Genomic DNA, 27,109 nt, shown 5'->3' with positions numbered 1-27,109 from the left:
GCCTTTTATAATAAGTTACAAGAACAGTAGATGATGGATAGGCATATTGTAATATTTTGATTGTTACTTTTTTTATATATAAATTTACTAATGTTACCAGGCCACTGTAAAATATCTATGTTTCTTTAATCTGTCTATCAATGTTGTAATATATCTATCTATATTTTCATTCGTTAACTTTATTATACTTTATCCTGATCCGTTACCTTTCTATATAGTCAGTTAACCTTAATTCCTTTTCTCTACTTTCAGTATATTATACTTGAGATTTCTAGAAATTTATTTGATTATTCCAGACTGCGCCACAAAAATCTCTAATTTGCATAAAAAAGTATTTACACTTCCAGTAAAGCACCTCTATACAGTTAATTACAGTCGTGGCTAACTCCTAACATAAAATTCGTACCAAGGTTTAACTTCTTTCCCGCTTACAGGATCGGATTTTATTTGAGAACAGTGCAGTTGCTAAAAAGATCAGACGGCACTTCTTATAAATAAAACAAACATATTTATTTACACTAAGACAGTAATACAATGTATACACTTAAATGATGTTACTATGATTTCCTCTCAAGGCTATGAATCATCATCATCATCAAATTCCTGCCATGTACCCTCAAAGGGTGTACATGATATGTTAGTACTACATGAAAAAAAATTACATCATTACTAACTTCCTATCTACAATTTTCCTCCAAATCAGTCTGTTACTTGTCAACTCTCCAACATTATCAGATCTTATATTTCTATCGTCTAAGGCACTTTGTACCGTATCAATCCACCTATATCTTGGTCTTCCTCTGGGTCGTTTTGCTAATCTTTCCTCGCCCATTCTATTTAAGTGACCATACCACCTGAGATTAGCTCTGCTAACGCATTCCTGGACGCTGACAATGTCAAGTTCTTTCCTAATATCCTCGTTTTTAATATGATATTGCCATTGATGCCATCTGTTCACGCCTATAATCTTTCTCAGGACTCTCATATCTGCGATCTCTAGTCTTTGGTCAAGTGTTTTACTTCTGACCCAGCTCTCAGATCCATAAGTTAAAACTGGTTTGAACACTGTCTTGTATACAGCTAATTTAGTGTTCCGACTAATTTCTCTCTTATTCCATATGAATTTATTCAATTGACTTCCTACCATACCTGCTTTGCTGATTCTGTTGTCTATTTCTATATTTAATTTACCATCTTCAGTAAAAATCGTGCCTAAGTAGCTGAAATGTTTTACTTGTTCCACAGGTTCTCCATCCACAACACAGTTGACATTTTCAATGATTCTGCCTATTTTCATTGTCTTTGTCTTTTTATTGCTGACCTTCATACCATATCTATTACAACAGTTATTCAATTTAGTCAGAGAATCTCGTAGACTTGTAGTGGATTTATTTAGAAGTATAACATCATCTGCATAAAGCAAAGAGCTGACATTAACATCTCCAATTTTGATATCATGTTTAATACCACTTTCCTTCATAATGTGATCCATATAGATAATGAATAACAGAGGGGATAATGTACATCCTTGTCTCACACCAGATTTAACATTAAACCATCTTCCTGTACTTGCTTTAATTCTAACTGCTGACTTACACCTCAAATAAAGACTAAGTATTGCTTGATATAATGCCTCATTGACACCATATTGAATAGCTGCAGAGTATTGAATAGCTTCTCTCTTGGCACCTTGTCATATGCCTTTTCCAAATCGACAAAACTTAAATACAGATCTTTGTTATATTCCCATGCTTTCTCGCCCAATTGTCGTAAAGTGAAGATCTGATCCTGACAGCCTCTATTTGGCCTGAATCCAGCTTGTTCTTCACCAAGCTTTTCTTTCACAATTCTTCTCAATCGTTTCTCAAGTATACTTGCATAGATCTTGCCAGGAACACTCAGTAGGGAAACACCTCTGTAATTATCACATTCAGTTTTATTTCCCTTTTTATATATAGGTACTATTAGAGCTCTACTCCAATCATCGGGAATTCGTCCCTCTGTCCAGGCTTTCTGAACTATGCAGTGCAGCCACTGTAAGACTTTTATACCACCATAATTCAGCATTTCTGGTCGAATATCATCTACTCCTGCTGCCTTTCCACATTTCAAGCCTTTGATTGCTTTTTCTACTTCAAGTATGGATAGGTATTCCTGACTGCATGCCTGATCAGTGTTTTTTACCACTGTGCTGTCATCACTGCTTGTTTCATTTAGCAGTTTTTCAAAGTAATTACTCCATACTTCAAGGATATCTTTTTTCTACCATTTTCATGTCACCTTTATCATCTCTAACTCCTTTTACAGCACTCTTTCCTCCATTCCTAAGCTTCTTCAACAACCTCCAGAATATTTTGCCACCTTCTTGATATTTATTTTCTATATCCTTGCCAAAGTCCTCCCATGACTTTTGTTTAGCTAGTTTTACACAGTGTTTAGCATTCTTGCATTTGTCTATATATTCTCTAAGAGCACAAGCTGACTTATTGACAGGAACTTTTGATATGCTTTCTTCGTTTCCTTCACTGCCTCTTTAACTTCCTGTGTCCACCAGGGAGTTCTGATTTTTTTTATCCTTGCAGACAACCTCACCCACATGCCTCTCTGACAGAATCAATCAATGTTTTCTTCAGAGTTTGCCACTGAATCTCCAAGCTTTGATTCCTGTTCTCAAACTCTTTCATTTTTTCTTCAATAATCTTCGCGTATTTTAGTCTACCGTTCACATCTGAGAGCTGCACTTTTATTCGCTTTAAAACTTTCTTACATGTTATTTTTTTCAATATGAAATTCAATTTTATCCTGCTCAAGACTAAATAGTGATCACTTCCAATTTCAAATCCTCTGTACACTCTGGTGTCCTGCACCAGAGAGAAAGCATCACTATCAACAATAACATAGTCAATGAGACTTTTCTTATTTCTAGCCTCTTCTCTCCATGTGAATTTATGCACATTTTTATGTTGGAACATGGTGTTAGTAATAACCAGTCCATGTCCTGAACAGAAATCCAACAGATATTTGCCATTATGATTAGCTTTGCTCTTTTCCTCAAATTTTCCCAAAATATTTTTGTATGTCTCGCAATCATTTCCTACTCTGCTATTTAGATCCCCAACAAGAATCAATTTTTCATTTTTCATCGTGTCAGTTACTTTTACTAAAGCCTCAAAAAATTCTTCCACTTCTACTTTAGTAGAACCTTCTGTGGGACCATAGGCACAAATAAGTCTCATTGTCCAGTTCCCCATTCTCATATTTGCCCACATTACTCTACTTGAGATTGACTGCCATTCAAGAAGATTAGCCTCGTATTTTGTGTTGAATACTATGGCTACTCCTTCTTTTCCTTGATTGTCATTGCCTGAATATAACATTTTGTATTTATTGCTCAGAAAGATCTCACCAGTTTTGGTCTTTTTTGTTTCAGTCACCCCTATTATGTCGATCTGGTACTTATCTAATTCCTCAGCTAGCTCCATTTCTTTGCCATTCAGGCTTCTTACGTTGATAGTACCGATCTTTAACTCTGGTGATGTTGAGTTGGGGTTTGTTTTCGGATTTGTTCCAGTAGCTGACTTTTCGCTGTTCGCCCTGGTTCCCTGGCGAAAACAACGGCGGCCTTGTTTAACTGGGCGACGCTCCAGCCGGCATGAAATTTTGTCATGTTGTACCATCATTTTTTTATTTTGGTTTAACCAATAAGAATACAATTTGGTTGGCTAAATCCCAAATTGCCAGCCCATCCTTGTTCGTTCAGTATCCAAGTAGATACCCAACAGGGTGCACTACGAGAGGGTGAGGATCGGACATTAGGTCAGAAGCCCTGGTCGGTTCTCTGCATTCCTTTAAAGGCTATGTGGAGGTCTCCTCTCAGTTATACAGCTTTGACCCTTAAGCACCCTCCAAGGCTATGAATCAAAAATAAAAACATCATGTAGGACAACTCTTCGGCATGTTATAAACATCAAAGACGTAAATCATCAAACAATTAATTCTATATATCAAATAACTATCAGCCCATTTACAATCTAGGAATTATCATGCTCTGACTAATAAAACCTCCAATTCTAACTTTCACAAAAAAAATGTAACACTCACTTAGCAACCAACTTCTCACACCATTACAATTCTAAATTTTATAATTTTCTTATCAGTTCTTTTAAACCATTTCAATGCAATACAACGTAAGCTTAAACTTTCATTAACATCTTTTCAATTATTCTAAAAGCAGATTCACTTCATGCGAATTAGTTTTCAATCTATTACATTTTTCAATTCTAAGAATTCAGTCTATCCAAAACAGTCCTTCACATCATAAATAAGAGAAAGTTTTTCAACAAAAAAATTCAACTCACATTAATTCTTTCATAGGCACAATTGCACTTAGTCGTATCTTCTCTTCGGGCTTATTTTGGATCCCCCTCTATTGTTAAGGCTTGCTCTATCGCTTCAGACGCATCATGGAAACTGTGTTCTCCTCTGGAATTTCTTGCAGGGCTGGAGCTCGATCTTTCACCGTTGTAGGCACTAGGACGTACAGTCTGATGGTCAAGGCCTTGTCACCCAGGTCCTGAGCTGCTACTTGCTCTATAAGGTTTCGCCTCCGGTTACCCTCCACAAATTCATCCGGGATTCCATGAATCGACCTCCCCCCCCTCTTCTCCTTGCGTCAAGTCTGCCAATGCACGATAGTCGATTCTTGACCCTTTTTATTTCGCCTCTCACGGGACCCTGCAAAGTTTCTCAGACCCCAAATATTTCCGTGCAAACTTTGAACTAAGGTCTGAGATCCCCATACCTATCACGTGCTAACTCCTTTCCTTCTAGAAAGTTCTGACTTCTATCTCCCTGAAGTGTAGTTTAATCCCCTTTTCAGTATAGCGTAACAGCTTCTGATGTATACCGCCTTTTGCTATCGACCTTGACAGCGGTGTCGGACTGCTTTGGTTACAATGGGTTTCCATTCTACCCTATACCAAGTGATACATCAAATATATTTCCGAACTCTAAGGTAATTGTCCCTAAACCTCTATTTTTAGATACCTGTTTCCTTTATTTTAGCATGTTTAATTCCTCTGGGTCTCTACAGATGGGCATTTTGTATTACTTATGTAGGTAATTCTAACATACTTTTGGAAATACACACTCGTATATCTTCTATCTACAGTATCACGTAAATTTTTCTATGCTAATTTTATATGGGCTGATATTATTATTTACATCTATCATATACAAGTTTACAATTCTTTGAATTTCGGATGCGACTCCTGTAAAATCGATGCAATAAACATTGTAAGAATTATGACGCTGCATCGAATTTTACAATATACTGCCATTTTCTTGGATTTAGTGAAGGCATTTGACAGGATGCTACATGATAAGCTGATATTGAAGTTGCAGCACATGGGTTTGGATGTCAGGTTGGTCAACTGGATTCAGGATTGGCTGTCCGATAGGTATCAGAGAGTTGTGTATGGTGGGACAGTTTCAAGGAGGCAGAGAGTTACAAGTGGGGTCCCACAGGGCTCATTACTGGAACCTATATTGTTTAACTTTTATATCAATGCCATTGTCAGTGCATTGTAGGGGGATATTCAGTTGTTTGCGGATGATGTGAAGCTGAGAAGGGTTATTAGTAATAGTGCAGATGTGGTAGTCCTGCAAGAGGATTTGAATAAGCTAGTCAGATGGGTAAATTAATGGGGGTATCAGTTTAATGCAGCAAAATGTAAGGTCTTGAGGTTTGGGACACTGCATACTCTATTGAAGGAGCTATACTGGAGGAAGTAGGGGAGACAAGAGATCTGGGGTTGATGATTGATAGAAACCTGAAATTCAGGGGACATATTGCAAAGGTGGTGAAGGTAACACAGAGGATTGCTGCAATAATGAGAAGGATGCTGACCTGCAGCGATAAAAGAATTATCATTCCATTGTATAAGACCCTGATCAGACCACACTTAATAAAGTGTGGTCTGATCAGGGTCAGACCAAATCAGAGAACAAATTGTTCTCTGATTTGGTCCCCACGATTTGAAGGGGATAAATTAACTGTGGAAAGGGTACAAAGGCAGATAACAAAGACAGTTTCAGGATTGTACAATGTTAGTTATGAGGGTTGGCTGAGGGATGTGGACTGCAGGGTTTGGTGGATAGAAGAAGGAGAGATGATATAATTGAGACTTTCAAATTGTTGAGAGGTGGTTACAGGGTTGACACTGGGGAGTTCTTTCGCTTGGTTGAACAGTGGGAAGGAGTGATGACAAGGGGCCATCCCTGGAAGTTACGAAAGGAAACTGTGAACAAGAAGGTGAGGAGTGGTTTCTTTGCATGGAGGGTGGTTGAACCGTGGAACATTGCCTGATAGAGTGGCGAGAGCGAGAACGGTCAATGAGTTTAAGGAGTGGTATGATAGACTTTGTGCTTCCTAGGAAGGACCTCCTGCGATGAGTCTTTTGACTCCTTGGAGGCCTAAATAATAATAATAATAATAATCATAACAAAATCCAAAACTACCAGTGGCATTTATGCATTACAAGGTGGACATATGTTCTGAACAGTTAAAAAAAGTATTCGTTTAAGGAAAAAAAAACCAGAAGAGGAAAAGGGCTATTTTCAAAGAAAAAGAGATAGAGAGGGGAAAAAAGGCAATTTGGTGAGTTTGATGTTGGATCATGTATGGTTCTTGTCTATGTGTAGTTTAAATTTCTATAGGTTGAGAGGAAAGGGGAAAGAATATACGTGCTGAAGGAAGAAATATATAGGATGGACTGAGCAATAAGAGAAGAATTACCAAACTACTATATTTTGAATTCCATTAATGATTTTTTTTTTTTAACTTTTAGGAAAATTTCTGGGATGCTATCCCAAATGCAAGAATGGTACATTAATGATATGCATAGGATATCTGGTATTTAGCAATACCAGATTGCCTTACACATATTTTTAAAAAAATGTTTAGTGATGGCCAATTTTGAATAAATAAATAAATAAAAAGAATAAGTTTTTGTTTTATTATATATGTGAAGATTTTACTAAATGTAAAATGCTAATGCATTATTTCTTGTAATCAGAAATTTCTTTACTCATATTTTGTACAAAAGAAATTATTATATAGTTATGGCCTGTTGTAAACTGTTTAATTGTGATGTTATTAGTATCAAGCAAGTAAAAAGGACTTACCTTGAATTTAGTTTTTGTTTCTGTAACTGAAAAACTTTGAGAGAAGAAAACATTGAATTTTCCAATCTAATAAAGAACTGTAGTCTTGTTTACACAGCAAGTGATGATTTTGTTTTCATCCCACCACTATGTTATTTGCCATGCCAACCAGTAGCGCACTTGAGCAAAGTTGGTATTTCCAAAGAGAAAGTTGATATACTGAGAGAGAAAAAAAGAACAGCTGTCGATTAGAACAGAATATGTTCTAGTCAACTATGTTCTGAAAGTTGGAAGTTTAGGGAAGAAATATAGTGTAAAGGACAGGATGTTTATTTGAAGTCAAAAAGACGGAGGAGAGTGTTAAGAGGGAAATAAACAGTTTTTGCAAAATTAACAAATTAATTTCTTTTGTTGGAGTGTACATAAAAGTGATAAGAAGAATTATATAATTTTTCCCAAAGTAATGGACAGTTCCTTTTGTTATTAAGCAGAAAATTTGTTCTTGTTAAATGTTCTGAATACAAAAGATGATTTTTTTTTGCTTAAGAATAAGAAAGAAGTCTCCAGAAGTAAAAAAGGAAACTTTGACAAACACTGTCAAAGTTACCTTTGTATTCCAAAGGAAAAAACTGCATTTCAAAGGCTACTGTTGAAGCTGTGCTTGATAAGTTTGAATTTAACTGCTTTTGGTTGTGTGTTTTTTTCAAATCCCATGATCTTGAAGAGAAGAAAAGAAATTTTGTGTGATGTATGATGTTAAGTTTGTGAGCCTCTTTCTCTTTAGAACATACATTTTAGTTTAATGCTGATTTGTATATAGCGCATGTGAAACATAAAACAATTTACAAACTGTTACACCCATGCAATACCAATCTCTTTAATTCATAAGTTAACTTATTTCTATAATAAAATCCCAGATCCAAATCTGTGTTATTAGCTGAAAAGAAAAAGTTAATAAATCACTCTGGCATACCACAAACAAATACCTTGATATCCAACCCACATTAAAACTGACCAAAAACTGAAAAAAAAATAACTAAACTAATCAAATCGTTTCACCACACACACCCACATATATATATATATATACAAGTCAACGAATGCCATCATCCAGCACTTTGCACATCATTTAAACTCTACTGAACAGGGACAAGGCTATTTATTCTACTGAAGGAATACAAAAAACAAGCAGCGGAAGCTATCTCTTTCAGCAACAGCAGCCACATCATAAAGAGCTCACATTATTAATAATTCCCAATAACAATTTTCCTCCAGATTAGTCTGACATCTGTCAGGACATCAGTATTGTCAAATCTTATATTTTAGCCTTCAAAGATGCTTCTAAGAACAGCAATCCACCTAGATCTTGATATCCCTCTGGACATTTGCATGTCATCCTGGCAACACACTTGTTTTGCTAACCTTTCTCTTTCTATCCTGTTTATGTGATCATATCACCTGAGACTAGATCTGTACACACTTTCCTTGAATGCTAACAATGTCAAGTTCCACCCTAATATCTTCATTTTTAAAAGAATTCTCCCAATGATCACTCCCATAATTTTCAGAACTCTCATATATGTGGTTTCTAGTCTTTGATCAAATACTTTATTTCAAACCCAGCTCTCATATCTATAAATTAAAACTAGTTTGAACAGTATTTTGTATACAGCTCTTTTAGTGTTCATGTGTCGTACTATCATAATATGCTGTACAATCCCCCAAGGGTACATATCAGAAATTGGATGATGATGATGAGTGCTGTGAATACCAGCAACACATAACACATCTATCAGTTTACCATGATAATGTTCCTGGCTGAATGAGACTTTTCATGACAAGTATGTTGACTTTGTAGGGGTTTGTTATAATAATAATAATAATAATAATAAAATAAATTTTATGCTGTTCTTTGTAATTAATCCTGAAAAAATCTAGTATGCCACACAAATACTTATACACATATATATAAGTTAATGCAAATCAGGGGTCTTCAACCTTTCAGATAGTGTGGGTCGCATTAAAAATTTCAATGAAGCCTGCAGGCCACTAGGCTACATTGCGGTATTTAAAATTGTAAGATGCTTTCCAGATTCACGAGGAACGGTGTGCATTTGATACTTTACATAAACTCCTATAAAAATAAACAAACTCAGCTTTAAGAGTGTAGATAGGAGTCGAGTTCATAAGTAAATGCAATCAATGCTTGAAAAAAAGATAATTTAATGAAGAAAACATTAATTTTTTACAATGTCAATGGGAAACTTGGCAATGTTTTTCCTTGACCAGCTTGTCGATGTTGGCATGAATGTTGGAAGTCACTATGCGCAGAGTATTCTTGTGATGTTGGTCCATAATCTGAGTTCTTGTCTTGGACTTCACATGCTTCATTCTGGAGAAGAACTACTCACATAAGTATGTGCTTCCTAACAAAGCACACATCTTCAAAGCATGCCAACAAAGATTAGGGAATGCTTCCTCAGAAATGTAGTCTTTGTAAAATGTAAGCAAGGGCACATTGAATAATTTTTCTCTCAAAGAAGAGTTGTTTTGGAGTTCAAGCAGCTCCATTTGAGCCTGGCATTTCCGCAGCATTGACACTGAATGGCATTGAAAATAAATCTAAAGAAGACTGTTGGTTACGAAAATCACTAAATCCCTCTCTTCGAACTTACTTCACAACATGGCTAATTTTGTAGCATATTCATTAAGAGACAAACAGTTGGACTCAGCAAGAAGCTGAAAATGAGTTAAGTCATTTTTTTCAAGTTGTGCCTCACAAAGTTTGAGCTTGGCCACAAAAGCTTTGATGTGATCAAACAGAGTGTGCACCAGTTGATCTTTGGATTGTAGCCACGTATTTAGGTCATTCATATGCAATGAGATGTCGATGAGAAAGGCAAAATCTGTCATCCACTTCGGATCGCTAAATTCTTCAATTGGTTTGCATGGACTGCTGTATTTAGCTCCTTAAGTCAAAGACTCTTTTAAGAACCTTCCCTCTGCTCAACCAATGCACATCACTATAATAAACCACATCGCTGTGATCTGCTTCGCACTCTTGAGTCAAAAACTCTTGGAATTGACGATGATTCAATCCTCTTGCCCTAATAATGTTGATGACAGTCACAATAACTTTCATGACATTCTCAAATCCAATAGTTTTCATGCACAAATTCTCCTGGTGGATTAAACAGTGGTAATAGACGAAATCTTTTCCTTCTAGTTCCGGTTCTTTCCATAGCAGCGCAACAAACCCTAAGTTCTTTCCCACCATAGCAGGGGCACCATCAGTTACCACACCCTCAAGATTGGTTAAGCTGAGGTCAAAACGCTGTAGCGTTTTCTTGGCAGCTTCAAGAATATCAGTGCCTTTCATCATTCCCTTCATAGATACAAGGGCTAGCAGTTCTTCTGTCATATTGAATTGTTGATCAATGCCACGGACAAAGATAACCAGTTGTGCTGTATCCTTCACATCTGTGATCTCATCTAAAGCAAATGAATATGACGTAAATTTGGACGACCATTTTTTAAAGTTCCTTCAATGTCATTGGCAAGTTCTTCGACACGTTGTGCTACAGTTACCCCAGACAAACTCGGTTTTTTAAATATACTTTTTTATTATTTGGGCACAGAATATCCCCAGTAACGATGAGACACACTTTCACAAACTCACCGTCCAAGAAAGCTTTTGATTTTTTAGCAATTTTTTCAGCTATTACATAACTTGATGCACACTTTGCTCTCTTCCTTCTGCCTTTTAAACGTACCCTGCTGGCATCTTAAATTAATTTGGAGACAGTTCACTTTGTCCACATGAAACCGCCGTTGGACGTGATCAAAATTGGACGCATACTTTGTCTCGTAGTGTCGTTTTATATTATATTCTTTTGATAGTGATACTGACTCACAACAAATTAAACACATTGGCTTATCGTCGATCGGCACAAAAAAAATATAAACTGGTCTACTTTTCATTAAAAATCCAACAAGAATCACTTGATTTACACCATAGTTATGGAAGGCGAACCCAAAAAATGATCCAACATGGCCATATGAAGGTTATTATCCACTGAACATGTCTCACACTAATGAAAAAAGTCTGGCAATATAAAACCACAATAGAACATGGCTGACACAATGAACCTGTGTGCGCTTATACATGAATAGCACTCTGTTCATGACTGCCTGACTGTGGATGAGATCCTCTTGTATTTATATGAAAATAACGAAGTATCGAGAACTTTTGAGATGTATCTGGAAGGAGTTAGACAGCACACTCGAACGAACTACTGTTTCAGCCATCTACCTGTGACATTAGTACTAGTAGTTAAGTACCGCTTGGCACTGGTAGATGGCTGAAGAAGCATGTCTATTTAATATTTATTTTTATAGGATTTTATGTAAAGTATCAAATGCACAGCGTTCCTTGTGAATCTGGAAAGCATCTTACAATTCTAAATACCGCAGTATAGCTTAGTGGTCTGCGGGCTTCACTGAAATTATTTTTTATTTAATCATGTCTTAATGTTAAGTAGTTATTTTTTCAAAATGGCAGGCAGGCCACGGCAAAGAGCTCCGCAGGCCACAGGTGGCCTGTGGGCGATGCGTTGAAGACCCCTGATGTAAATGTTTGAAAACTTTTTTTTTTTTTGAAAAGGAAAAAAAAAAATTAAGGAATAATTACAAGAAAACATAAAATTACAAATTTTCAAACAGAAGCTGAAAATATAGAAAATCAATTAAAAGAAAAAGTATACTCACGCCTTCCTTATTTTCTGTCTCAAAGTCACTATCATTCTCTGACATAATTTCTGAAGCATCACTAAAAAAATGGAGAAAAATTTTAGCAATGAAAATACTGAAAATTTTACTGTATATTTTCAGACAGGCACTGTATTATGAATTGGATTATGTGAGTGGAAATATAGTTTGAATGTAGATTATGTGAGTGGAAATATACTCACATAATTGGATTATGTGAGTGGAAATATAGTAATGAATAAGTTTTTGTTTATTCATTAAGATAGTGCAGAGACATAAATATATACTGTATAAATAATTTTAAATTAAACTAACAATAGTGAAGAACAAGGAAAACTACAACAGTCTGCTCTAACTGCAGGCTGTAGACTAATTCCCTCTGCACTTGTGAAGTGATAGTTTTTTTTTACGATGCAAATATGTATATAAAATTTTGTTACGTAAAATTTTATTGGATAAAAAATAAATCATGCTAATTCAGTTATTAGAAATCACTCATACTACTTCAAAAGTTTTATTCACGGTTGGATGCTATGGTTGACAACCTGCCACTGAAGTATATGCATCCTAATGCCTCATTTCTGTGGCTTGGCCCAGTATTCCATACAGTCATAAGAAAATTTATTTCATTCATAAAAGCATGGGGGGGGGGGGGGGGTAGAAGCAAGCAGTTATCTGTTGTACTTGGTGTAATCATCATGGCCAAAGCAATAAGAATATCAGATTCATTTACCAATAATCACCTATTTTCAATCAAATCATGAATTTATATTTAGTTACTGTCAATCTGTCCCTTTCAATCCCATGACACTTTCAGCTACTAAAGTTATCAAATTTCTTAAGAATCTCAGCCACTGTATTTCCTATCCCAGTGATTCTTTTCAGTTAAATAATTTTTATGGCTGATCTAGACACCTAGATAAGATTTAGTGACTTCTCAAAGTTGACACTAATTACACAGTATCATTCCATATTTACCTGTACTACCTGTGGTATCTGCTTTAATTCAGCTAAAGCAGTGTTTACAGTTCATGTGATCAGCATAACCCTGCATATTACAAATACCACAGTCGAATCCCTCCTCACCTAAATTCTAATACTTCAGAAAGTAACTACCACCATTTGGCTTTCTGCCGATGCCAAGGGCAGAAATAATAAAAAAATATATAAACTCTAATATACTGCCTAAATCTAAATTAACTTCTTTAAACAGCATTTTGTCAAAGTTGAACAATTTTTATAATTTAATACAAAATCACACAGAGCCCTCCATAATTCAGGTGGTAAACTAAGCTGCCTATCTGAAAGACCTAGATTCAAATCCTGTCTAAGAAGGGAAGAATCTTTATAATTTAAATTAAGGGTATATTAAATCCCACATTGTTTTAAAACCGAATAAGAAACTCAAAGATTGGAATCAGAGCGTTTCATGCCAAATATAGTATAATAAACTATAAAAGTATTGGCAACTACTAGCATGAGCTAATGCAAGTAGTCCAAGTACGTAGTACAAACTCGGGCAACTTGCAGCAAAGGTAGTAAAGTTCTGATGGCTATTCTTGGTATTTTCCTTAATGTAAAACACATTTCCTAGGAAAGGTATGCTGTTATTACATTATGGTGGGAGGTCATCACTGTGACCTCCCACCATTATGTCGATCTGGTACTTATCTAATTCCTCAGCTAGCTCCATTTCTTTGCCATTCAGGCTTCTTATGTTGGTAGTACCGATCTTTAACTCTGGTGATGTTGAGTTGGGGTTTGTTTTCAGATTTGTTCCAGTAGCTGACTTTTCGCTGTTTGCCCTGGTTCCCTAACAGGGCCTTGTTTAACCGGGCGACGCCCCAGCTGGCATGAAATTTTGTCATGTCGTACCATCGTTTTTTATTTTGGTTTAACCAATAAGAATACAATTTGGTCGGCTAAATCCCAAATTGCCAGCCCATCCTCGTTCGTTCAGTATCCAAGTAGATGATACCAAACAGGGTGCACCACGAGAAGGTGAGGATTGGACATTAGGTCAGAAGCCCTGGTCGGTTCTCCACATTCCTTTAATGGCTATGTGGAGGTCTCCTCTCAGTTATACAGCTTTGACCCTTAAGCACCCCTTCTTTCTTTCCTTTTTTTTTTTTTAAATCAAAATTTTTCTCAGAAAAAAAAGTTTATCCTATAATGACATAATTTTAATTAAGTGAATTAATCACTGAACACTGTTAATGACTCCACATTTACTACAGTCTAGTTTTTGGTCATACTGTATAGTGGATATGTTCATTTCAAATATAACACTATTTGATAATAAAAATATATAAGAGACAGATTCATTTACAATGAGAAAGACATCATTGAATTACTCAAAATTTTCATTTATTTTTCATAACCACTGTCAGTGCTTAGAATCAGTTAAACAGAAAATAAAATAGAATACCAATTAAAAATCATAGCATGTTAAAATGTATGATGTTAAAAGCAGGGAGAGAGCTGAACCTGTAACTACTAGTTTAATAATAAAACTGAAATTAATAGTGGAAAAAAAATAATAAAAATTACTCAGTATAGTTGTGGGAGAGGAGGGGGAAAGATTAAACAAGAATTCCACAAACCTGGAAAATATGTATATCTCCACAAGTATCTTGTATACTTGTGGAGAAAATATGTATATCTCCAGTTTATCTCCACAAACCTGGTTTGTGGAGATAAACTGACATCCTGTGTGAACTGTTGTAAAATTCGATGCAGTGAAAAATTCAAGGCTCTTTGCATAGACTTTTACAGAGGTCACATCTAGAAAGCTTACCAAAATAACTTTGATTGTTTCTGTAAATATAATACTAAAAGCCTATGTATAAAGCCCAAGGGGAATTAGCTTGCTCACTTGTATAAACAAAAAATGTCCAAAATGTTAAAGCCAAGGGCAATGCCTTTGCCATCAGAATCTTATTGAGCGTAAGAGAAACCTCTTGTTTACAAACCCAGTCTAAGACCACCTTAAAGGTCAGTGTCTTAAGGGGAGAAAGAGAAATCGGATTTAATAGAAGAACAAGAGAGTCACGCAGAAATGTTTGGGAGTCTCAAACCTTCATCCAGAGTTCTGTGGAAGGATGAATATAAGGCATGGATCTTCAACTATCGAAATTGACATTTTTTTTGGTTGGGACACACCAAAATCGGAAGGAGGAAAAGAAGAGAAGGAAGTCGATCCACCGCAAGTCGTCCAATTCTAATGATGTTGCGATGGACGGTCGCTGGAAGCGATGAGCCATGGAGGCAGTAGCCATACCGGACCAGAATGCTTTGCCGCTTAGATGAATCTACATACACTCTGATCATTGGACCCTTTTCAAGATGCCGAGAAATCGCATTCCAGACCCTGCCAACCATTTCAGATGAGATGCCGGTGCTCCGAGACTCACTAAGGAGAAATCCAAAACCCTGGAAAGAAACTGTGAAGAAGTGCACTAAATGGATAAAGAACTTATGTGAATTGTTTATTACATATAATATTGATTGTGATGTAAGAGAACTTTCTTAGATAAACTGCTAAGTTTATAGTGCTAAGATAGATATAGTCTGAGAGGATTTGATGCAAGTTAATAGTTGGAATTTATAGATATATAGACCAGAGCATAATAATTTCCTAAGAAGTAATTGGGCTTGAAGTTTTCTTTTATTTTTGATTACAATGAATTTCAAGTTTCCTTTTGTTGCATAATTACAGAAGATTGCTAAGGAAGTTTTGTTATATGATAGTTAGCTTAGACTAGAAATTATAAGTTTGTTGCAGTGATTCTTGTAAATTTATTGTATAATTGCGGGAAATTGATATTGAAGTTTTGTCATATAGAGCTTAGCCTAAACTGAAGTTAGAAGCATTTTCCTATTGTGAGAGTTGTATATTTAATCTTAGTATAAAAAAATGCTTATATATTCAAGGAGTGCCACCTGATCTTTAACACGCAATGCACTGTTTCCGAATAAGCTCGATTCTGTAAGTGGGAAGTTAAATGATAGCTACGATAAGAGGCGCATAAAAGTCACGACTGTATATTAATAATTGAGAAGGGGTTTATGTTAGATAGAGGCCTATTGGAAGTATTACTATTTCTCATACCACGAAGGGACCACTAGTGGCGCAGTCGTTAACGAAAATAAATTTCTAGTGTTCTCAGGTATAAGAATAAAAATACGGAAGGTAGAGTAAATGAGAACATAGAGAATTGTATTAACACAGAATATGAAAATATAAAGTTTAAACAGATAGAAGGAATAGGTATCGAGTAGTAAGGAATAATTAAAACTAATAAGGAGATAGAAGGAATAGAGTTAAACAGAGATAAAGATAGAAAAGAGAACAACTTAGGATGTGTAAGAACAGCGACACAGATAGATAGAAATATAAAAATAAAAAAAACACAGAGACCAGAAATATTACACCGTATTAAGTAATATTTTTAAAAGGAAATGTTTCATACATATATATATTTATAAAATTCTAATGGGCTGATGCAATCAAAAGTACCTTGGAAGAATGAAATATAAGATCTGACAATATTGGTGCTGACAAGTGAGAAACTAAGTTGGAGGAAAATGGCTGAAATATTTCATAAATGTTACAGGAATATTTATGAAATATTTATAAATTTATTTTAGAATATTTTGAGAATACTCATAAGTTATCTGAGAATGCAGCAAAATGTAAAGTCTTGAAGTTTGGGATCCATGGATGGGAGGAGCTACACTGGAGGAAGTAGGGGAGACAAAAGATCTGGGGTGATGACTGATAGAAAACTGAAATTCAGGGAGCATATTGCAAAGGTGGTGAGGTGACCCAGAGGACTGCTGCAATACTTAGAGATAAAAGAGTTATCATTCCATTGTATAAGACTCTGATCAGACCACACTTAGAATATTGTTCTCAGATTTGGTTCCCAAGATTTGAACGGGATAAATTAACTGTCGAAAGGGTACAGAGGCAAATAACAAAGATGGTTTCAGAACTGTACAATGTCAGTTACTAGGATCGACTGAGGGAATGTGGACTGCAGAGTTTGGTGGATAGAAGGGAGGAGAGGTGATATGATCGAGACTTTTAAACTGCTGAGAGGAGTTACAGGGTAGACATTGGGGAGTTCTTTCACTTGGTGGAACGGTGGGAAGGAGCGATGACAAGGGCCATCCCTGGAAGTTACAAAAGGAAGCTGTGAGCAAGAGAGAGTGAGGAGTGGTTTCTTTGCATGGAAGGTGGTTGAACTGTGGAATGCATTGCCTGAGAGAGTGGTTAGAGGAAGAATGGTCAATAAGTTCAAGGAGTGGTATGATAAACTTTGTGTTTCCTAAAAACGACCTCCCACGATGAGTCTTTTGACTCAATGGAGGCCTGGATAATGATAATAATAATAATAATATTTCATAAATATTAGTTTAATGAAAAATCTACTAGAAAAACTTGAAACTGGCATGCATGTGTAAAACTGTGCCTGTCCAAAGTGGCATATGAGCAAAAAACACAGTCCAGCTGAATATGTTAATTGTATCTAAAGCACTGTTAAATGATTATGGAACATGACTAAAAGTTCTACAGTCATTAAATGACATTTTAGTCTCAACATAAGTGAATCTGTCTCTTATTTATTTTTATTATCATGTTTACTGTTTGTGTATAAATTTTTTGACACATAACGCTACTTGCTATTAAAATCAGAGTTACATTATAATATGGCATATCCATCTTATGTAGTTGTAGTTTTGATAAAAAAAAATAATCCAACTAAGCCAGATTAATAAAGGTCTTCTACATGCATACCTTCCATCCTCCCCCTTTTGGGAGGCCATTTTTCGCACTTGCCGATCCATAAGGCTGGTTCTGCTTCTCATCTTTTTCCATGAGTAGTAATATTTGACCAAACTTGCTATACTCTTATCTGGAAGCTGCAAGTTATTTAAAAAAATAAAATAAAATAAAAATAAAAAGCAACTGGTATCCATTCAGATATCAAATATACTGTTTGATGATGTACTACTTAAAAAACCTATAATATTAACAGCTGCTAACTTCTTTTAAAAAGTATATAAAAATCTTTTGTTTATTTCAATTTTTTAAAATAATTGATTATATTGTTAAATATATTGTATAGACAGTTATCTTTTATGGAAAGTTTTTCTTCTTTGTTAAAGTAAATTATAATAAACAATAAAATTTGAAACAAGTCTGGCTAGTGACCCTTCCTATAACACAGCAATAATACATGTCTGAAAGGAAGTGTGCTGTGCATTGGGAGATAATAAGGCAACTGATGTAAATTGAATACCCTCTGTATACAAGTAGTGTAGTTGTGATGATAGTTGTGATGGTGATGATACTTCACAAACAAAGTTTATGAAGTATCATCACCATCTATTATAATCTTATCTTTTAAATATTACAATAACATCTAGCAAAAAATAAAAGAATACAATCAACTAACTGATAAAGTAATAAAAAATGACTTATTAACAATATGAATATTATATGCAGTATTACATTATGTACACTATGGATTGTTTCTCTCTCTCTCTCTTCTAAATAAATAGTTGTTACATTTGTCAACTTTTTAAGCTCTTTCTGAAAATAATTACTCTGATCTCCAACTAACAGTGAATAAACCAACTAGTCGACCTTCAATACAGCAAACTTATATGGCCCAGGAATACTTTTTATAGCAGACAGTTAGCTATAGTAAATTTCCTTTGGCAGAGAATTCTGCCTATGGACCTTTGGTCAGGACTTTTCATACATATATAAAGGCTTAGGCATCATTGATTATTCATAATGGTTGCATTAATTTACCAAAGAATGGGGAGACTGTCATTTTGAGATGTGCCTGATATCTCTAAATTAACTTTACGGGTTCAACAACTGCTTAGTTCAGTGCTGTGTGCCTCTCAGTTATAATGGTGCTCTGTTGATGCTGGGTAGAAAACTAGCAAAATATGAGTAAGTTTAGTTTAATAAATGTATATTTTTCTCTCTTGATGTTGTTTATACTATGAAGCATTATTATGGATAGGACTTTCATACTGAGTGTGTTTGCTACAACATCTGCGTTCTCGACAAATCAATAACATGTTCTCAGTTTCTACCAGGGCTCTGAAGATAAACCAATGGAATTCAGTAAATATGATTATGCAAACATTCATTTGCCTTTGCTTGAATGACAAACATATATTTGTTATCCTTGAATAAAGTAATTACTGTCAACTCTCATTATAGCAGCAAACTCTGGATGGTTTGCTATAATGGATTTTCTCTAGTTGAGCATTTTGACTATGAGGTCAAGACTTTTCAACAGTTTGCTATACTAAGTGATGTCATTATAATAGTGCCTGCTATTATAATGAAGTGAATTTCCTTTAGAATGCCAGTATGCATATGATGCTTTGGCTAGGACTTCTTAATAACCTGTAAAACAGCATTTTTTGGCTACATGGTCCAAGTTCTGTGTCCCTTAGCTCATGCGAAATGACAATATACATTCCTTGTTGTTAACGAAAGCTCACTGATTGCATGAGCTTTTTTTTTTAACAAAGAATATACTTACATGTTACAGAAATGCCTAAGAGATGCCTAGTGGCTGCTGTCATTTTCAAACATGAATTCTCTAGGCTCTATAGGTAAGATATAACTTGCCTTCTTAAGGAATGCCAGCTCCTGTCACTCAATATTTTAGGTATACATGGTCATATACTTGGCTCATCACCTGTGAACTTCAATACAATTACCAACAGTAGAACTGGGCATGCTTAACCCCTGTACAATAACATGTACAACACTTTCACCCAAATGACATTTAAGTATTATTTCCATCCGATACATCTGACGTTTCTCATGTATCACTGTTTGGCATCAAGGGTGAAATGATATCTGAGCAAACTACTGATCTTCTATAGGCCATATACTGTAAATGCATATACAAAGTGCCCTAATATATAACTAATTAAACATCAACCATTTTGCTGCATATCTTGCAACTTAATTAGAAATAATTTATGTTTATATAAATTATAATTTATGTTAATAATTTATAAATTATAAATTTATGTTAATATAAACTATAATTATAGTTTATATTAACATAATGCTCCATTTACATCATATAATTTTAAAGTGTAGAACAACTTCTTCCCCTTGACACTTCATGTTTTTTCAAGATTCCACAAACCTTCAAATTCTTAGTCCCTTCTTAAAATTCTTAGTATGCTCATGCAAATTTTGAATGAGACACATTCAACCTGCTAGCCAAGACTTCTGAAAGATGTAGTATAGGTTAAGTTTTTTTTTTTCCACCATATTTAAGCAGTTCAGATTGAATATCATATAATCTAACACCTTTCGAAATTTCAGGTTTCTAATGTCTTTTCCTGCCTCCAGTATAAGAAAAAGAAAAAAAAAAAAACCTCATAATTACATTCTTTCTATATATTTTCTGTCTGTTTTATCATGTTGCAAAATTTACTATTTTTCAAAGCACTTACACCAGATCCAGTATTATCCTTATCTTTATTAAAGGAAAAGCATAGTAAAGAAATAGTTTTCATTAGCTCAACTGGTTACAACAAGGTTTGAACTGATGTTTCTAACCTGGTTAATCAAAGTTTCCAACCTATGTAAAAAGATGTGGTTCGACTCATTTAGAATGAGGAGTCTTTGTAAGTACTTTTCAAGCAAAGGAAGTTAGCCAGTCTCATACAGAGGCAGGAATTTTTTCTTCTTCCCAGAAACTGGCATTTTTCATCCCACAAAAAAAAAGTAAGTCAGCTATATGACATACACTTTGACAACCATAGTTGATGACAAAGATGAATTAACTACCCATCATCATAACATTTATATGATGCCAAGTTACTCAGCTGTAGCATTACTAGCTAAAACAGTCACATCTGGTTTCTTGCAATTGGAGGGATGTGCTAAGACAGACTTTTATCAGAGCAGCAGACATAATTAATAGAAAAATTTTTATCCAAATCAATTAAAAAATAAAAAGATTTGTAGCACTTACCATCTGTCTTATTTTATGAAAGCTTTTCCCATGAAACTGAAAGGCTTGTTCAAATAATACCTTATCCTCAACAGTCCATTCATCAGGGAAAGGTGTAAAATTAGGTAGATCAGCTGTTGCCTTTTCCAAATCATACTTGTGCCAAAATAACATTCCCAGTGCCTATAACAGAAGTATATAATTCAGTTAAAATGCTTACTGATCAAGTTACTAAGCATAAAATTAACACTTATTGAAAGCTGAAGGAAAACAAAATTCTTCGAGATCATCATATGTATTATTTTTTAAAAATATGTTCATATATTTTCCCTTTGAACTTAATCTTTGAAGCTACTCAAAGATCTGCTACTGTAGGAAAGCATAGTCAGAAAGCCAACAGCCATGACTATAATTTATCTGATCTAACCAGTACTACAAAAAACATGTGGCTTATACATTTTTGAGGAATTTTGTCTTGGAAATAGTATGGCACAAATCAAATACACAGGAAAATCATTCCTACCAAACATACATGTGCTGCATGCCAGTAATGGATAGAAGTTTCTAAAAAATATACACACAGCAATATATTATGGGTTGGTAACTGATAATACTGAAAAACACTTTTCAGTATTATCTGTTCATAACACCGAGAAGCAAATTTTAAACATTTTTAGTTCAATTTTAATTAATTTTTTAAAAAATGTATTTATTTCATTTTCTGGATTCCCACTTACAAAAGGTTGTAAACCTATCATACACGAGTATATTTGAATGAGTTAATGGTAAGATAATATGGAATTTCTGATCTAGAGATCAATTATGGAACTTTTTTCAAGCCACAGCAGGGTAGTAGTTTCACACTGGGCACACATAAGGCATATTACCTTATTATTAAAATTCTCTGGACTAGATATATATGTGAGCAGTTTTTTTTACTTGGTTGCATATTAGATTAAACTTGCCAAGAAACTGTATTCTTGTTTTATCCTTTATCCAGGTGTAAGCAAACAAAGTTTGCATGTGAAATACATGTCCGAAAGAATGTGTGTGTGCTTTGCATTATGGGATAAGAAGGCAATTCATGTGAAGTTATAAGCAGCCTAGTTGTGAATTTATTTCAGGTGCAATCTTTGTTTGTCACACTTCCTACATGACTTACTTTTGTTTTTTAAAAACATATGTTACTGTTGCTTTCAAATGTTCGCTTTAGAAAATTTACAATCTGAAAAGGATCACTACTTTACTGCATTTCAATAGCAAGGTGAATATATAAATAAAATGGAAAAAAAAAAAAAAAAAAAAAAAAATCAGCTAATGCCTTTTTGTTCCCATAGAGAGAGAGTAGGCAAGGCCAGTTTTTAGCCCTATGTAACTTTTGGAGACTGAGTGGGCAGTTCAATCTCCACTGGTAGCCCATCAGAGATAGCTGGCCCAAGGCTATCACTAATTAATTGGCATTCAGTGAAGGCGGCTGCTAGTAAGTGCTGCCATCTGGTGTCCCTAACCCTAACACAATATTTTTAATGTCTGAAATAGTGTGGGTTCGACGGCCGATTTTCTTGAGTTTACAGGACGAAAAACCTGCTAGCCCATGCCAGAGATCGACCAACTCCGGAACCGGTCGAGAAAAGGCTTAGAAAAAGTTTCTCTAGTTGGCGACTAAATTCGAACACCTTTCGTCATGTGGTTAACCACTGTAGAGTGCAAACGCCACTTCTACTGAGATGCACAGGATACAATGATACTTCTAAAATCGAAAATATTAAAATATTTTATTAAGTGCAATACACAATCGCTGGCCTGGTTCAGTGTATCTACTCTCCAGCCAAAAGGCTGCAGGTTTGAATACTGCTGTGGGCATGGATGTTTGTGATTGTCTTTCACCTTCATACATTCATTCATACAAGTGTATAAACACTCTCCCAAAATGGAATGAGTCACCATGGGAAAAGTACACCCAACCCTCCTGCAATGGGAGAGGCCTTTTTACCCAACAGTGAGGAATATATAGGCTGGGGGGGGGGGATCACATCTGAACAAAACTTAACATTTAAGATGGTAACTGAAACTGGATATTTAATTATTCAAAATGTAGTTGAAATGTGACACCAAATCTCAATATGGATGAAGATGCCCATTTTTTTTAGATATTTATTTGATTTCATGGGTGAAAAAATTTACTCACAAACACACATTGACCTGAAAAAAAGCCATTTTTATAGTAGTTCCTTTTATTGGCAGAAAATCTTCAGAATGGAAGGCCTTGTAGAATTCAAGTAGTTTCTGCACCATGTTTTGGCTCTTGAAGATAATAATTTCAAGTTGCACACTGGTATTGTAGTTTTCAGTTTGAGAATCCATAGAAGTAAATGGATTCTCAAACAAGCTCTTATGTCTTTTTCATAGGATCTTATATCAGCAAAATGACTTTCAAACTTGTCAAAAGGAAACTGCAAATTATGAGATGCAATGATTTTTTAGAAATATGTACCAAATAATAAATTTTTTTTCTGGAAGATTTGATGTCATCATATATTTAAGAGCATTTAAATGAGAATCTCTGGGAGAACTGCAAGATCAAGCAGCAGCTCCAATTTTGAATTAATTTTATTTATAATTTATAATATGTTTATATAGTTATTAGGTTAAAATAACGTACCTAATGATTTTCAACTTTTTAAGGGTGAGATTCACATTTAAAATTTTTTTAAAGCCTGTCAATGCAATGTGCATGTGGCCATATGTTTATGGTGCAGGCAGTAATTTACGTTGTTCAAGCAGTTCTAAGTATAAACTTTGGAAAAGAAAAAATCATTATATATTTCCTGGTTTGTGAAAAATCGTTATATGAGACAAACAAAAAACAGAACAGTATATGTAAATCTACTGTTTTATTTTTATAGCTGGCACAGTGCCAAGAAGAGTCAATTCATGTTGAAGGGGAGAGAAGAAAAAGTGTGTGATTTCAACACATGAAATCACACACTTTATACATAAAATTTTCCAACCATTATACAAGCAAAACAGTTCCAACTTTAAAAACTAGAATGTTCATAAAAGAAAAGCTAATTTTCTGACGTATAATAATAAACAAACTCATCCCACAAAACGGGGCTGATTGATTACCCTATTATCGGAATGGATTCTTCTTCTGCCATGCGCAGAAGTGTTGCGGGGTCTCGCATCTCTGATCAAATTATAGTAATTGTAAAAGTGCTGAAAGTAACAAAAAATTTTTTATTCATTTGATTGGTGTCTACTTGACATCTAAAAATATGTCATGTTCAAGCTCTGGGACAGCACCTGCAAGTTTTTATCTACATGCTAGGACCATCAAATCTGATAGCTTACTTTTATCACTGTCAGTCAATATGTGTATTCACTTGCAAGTTTGTGTGTTTTGTGTGGGGGAAGGCCCTGTGGATTGAGAACTCTGTATGAGACAGGATGTAACTCACCTTCAGGTAAGATGTCCTTATAAAGGTTCCTTGCATCCTGAACAGGATTCGAACCCAGGTCCTTCTAACTAAAGACAGCATCATCATTACTAACAACTGTGCTACAGGCACGATTCAAAGTGGGAATGTTAGCTATTAATTTAGTGGACACAACAAATTTGTGTCCATTAAACTGCACAGCAAAAAAATTTATTTGATAATTTTCTGCCTCTTGTGCTCTTACAGATTATCTGTTATGATATTGATGTATCAGAACAAAACCACCATACATAAAATTGCAAATAGTCAATTTATGATAAAAGTGAAAAATAATAAATGTAAGCTGTAAAAAATATATGTTAGGCTATAGCCATTAATCTAACACTATATCAATTCTAGATACATACCTGTTCAACATTATAATTATATTTCTCTTTAGCCAAAGTGATATACTCATCCACTGAAACAGAAAAATATATTTTAATTAGATAGCATTACCAAATTAATTTGTGCTTCAAGACTATAAAACAGTATCCAAAAGTTGTAACATTCATCATCTAATTTAATCTTTAATAATTAGCAAAAGTTATATATTTAACTGATCCAATGTGACTGTTATTAACAACAAATACAGGATCAGATTCAAACACGATACTGGAATATAGCTGCATATAAGCTACTTACTATACAATGTTAACTGGAGCAAAGCCCATGAAAGTACCTATAAGGGAAATCAAGGATTTTTAGTGAGATTTTGGGTGCACTGCCTCAAATGTCAGAACAATTTTCTAAAGTTGGGAAGATTTGAGCTTTACAGTGTTAAGACGACAGAGAGAGAGAAAAAGAGGGAAGTAGTAGTGTTCTAAATTTAAAAAAAAAAAAAAAGTAAGATAAGCCAGATGTGAAGATCCAACCCAAGAAGAAAGTCTTGAATTTCTTGAAATTCAAATGAGAACATGAGAAAAAATGGAGAACATGATTAAGAGAAACTTAGTTTTGTGAAACTTTTCAGTGGCCTTCTAACATTACCACAGGTAGGTAATTGATGGAAGTTTTTTCACTTGGCTATGTTACCAATTATATATTTCGTTTAATCCTTTATCCAAGTGTAAGCAAACAAAGTTTGCACCTGAAATATTTTCAGGACTGGGGCAACTCGTGGTAAAGGTGGAGTAAATTCTGATCACTTGCCTTAGTATCTCCCATAATGCAAAGCACACCTCCTTGTGGACATGTATAATGCTATACAATAAGGGAATGGTCACTACCCAGACCGGTTTCGTCCTTTATTGAGGTCTCATCAGTGGGAGCCAGATCCAGAGGTGGTGATACTAAGGTGGAAGTAATGCAGAAAACCATATACCAGTTGCCAAAAGGTGTCAACACCTTATTATTAAAATTCTCTGGATTAGAGATAGTAGATGGAAGTTTTTTCACTTGGCTATGTTACCAATCATATATTTGGTTTAATCCTTTATCCAAGTGTAAGCAAACAAAGTTTGCACCTGAAGTATTTTCAGGATTGGGGCAACTCGTGGTAAAGGTGGAGTAAATTCTGATCACTTACCTTAGTATCTCCCATAATGCAAAGCACATCTCCTTGTGGACATGTATAATGCTATGCATTAAGGGAAGGGTTACTGCCCAGACCGGTTTCGTCCTTTATTGAGGTCTCATCAGTGGGAGCCAGACCCAGATGTGTTGATAAAGGATTAAACCATATTTATTGAAGGAGATATAAATCAGAAGGGGATATAATAACAGGAATAGAAGTCGCTGGGTATAGCATTTTTCGTCAGGATAGGAGGGGAAAGCGTGGTGGTGGGGTACTGCTTATGATAAGAGATGACCTATGTCCTCTAAGAGTGGAGGCTTTGGAAGGAAGTGAGACAAATGATTTTGAGAGCATATGGTGTGAGGTAGAGGTAGGTAAGACAGGATATTTAGTGGGGTGTTGTTACAGACCCAGGAGCACGGAGGATGGGGACCAGGAGATGTTTAGACAGCTAAGTTTGGCAAGTGCAAGAAGAATGATTGTTATGGGAGATTTTAACTACAGTAGTATAAACTGGAGAGAGGAAGATGCATGTAGCAATAGTGGAATGGAATTTCTAGAATTCTTGAGGGACAAATGTCTTAGGCAACATGTAATGGAGGGAACAAGAGGTTCAAGAGTTTTGGATTTGGTTATAGCATCAGAAGAGTTGATAATAACTGAGATGACATCTCTCCCACCAGTTGGAGAGAGTGACCATATGGTTTTGACTTGGAAAATGAATAGACATGCAGGAGTATCAAAGAGACGGGAACTTATGTGCAATTATAATGCAGGTGATTATAATAGTCTTAGACGTAAACTTCGGGAAGTTTCATGGAGGGAGAAATTGGAAGGCCGGGATATTGTTAGTGCGTGAGAAATTGTGAAAGAATATTTGTTAGCAGCAATGGTAAGTTGTATACCACGAGTGAAGAAGAGGACACAATTTGGAGTAAAGTGGATGACAAACAATATTAAACAGGAATTGCATGTGAAAAAGAGGCTATGGAAGAGATATAAGGAGACAGGTGAAGAGAGGATACGTGAGGAATATAAGACACAGGCCAGAAGAGTGACTAGTGTGGTAAGGAAAGCGAAACTGGAATATGAGAGGAGATTGGCCCTAAGATCCAAAGAAAATCCTAGGGAATTTTATAGCTATGTGGCCAGTAGGAGGAGAAATGACT

At 35.1% G+C, this 27,109-nt stretch overlaps 1 protein-coding gene across 4 annotated transcripts in view; it reads right to left on the bottom strand.

Moving 5' to 3' along the window:
- The window catches only part of LOC150095088 (REST corepressor 3-like), a 207,022-nt gene that overhangs the window by 36,566 nt on the left and 143,347 nt on the right, over positions 1 to 27,109 (bottom strand). For all 4 annotated transcript variants that reach the window (XM_090410972.1, XM_090410971.1, XM_090410974.1 and 1 more), the window contains 4 exons: positions 24,793 to 24,845; positions 20,967 to 21,128; positions 17,735 to 17,859; positions 11,932 to 11,992 (listed from right to left, as the gene is read on the bottom strand). In XM_090410972.1, the coding sequence (XP_090267098.1) occupies positions 11,932 to 11,992; positions 17,735 to 17,859; positions 20,967 to 21,128; positions 24,793 to 24,845 (401 nt within the window). The remainder of the gene's footprint in view (positions 1 to 11,931; positions 11,993 to 17,734; positions 17,860 to 20,966; positions 21,129 to 24,792; positions 24,846 to 27,109) is intronic.

This window comes from Typopeltis vanoorti, chromosome 21 (assembly GCF_054136105.1).
Source record: "Typopeltis vanoorti isolate ZY-2024b chromosome 21, IOZ_Tvanoo_1.0, whole genome shotgun sequence".
Lineage (NCBI taxonomy): Eukaryota > Metazoa > Arthropoda > Arachnida > Uropygi > Thelyphonidae > Typopeltis > Typopeltis vanoorti.
The sequence above is the reverse complement of the archived record's forward strand: the minus strand, read 5'-3'. Positions and strand labels throughout refer to the sequence as shown.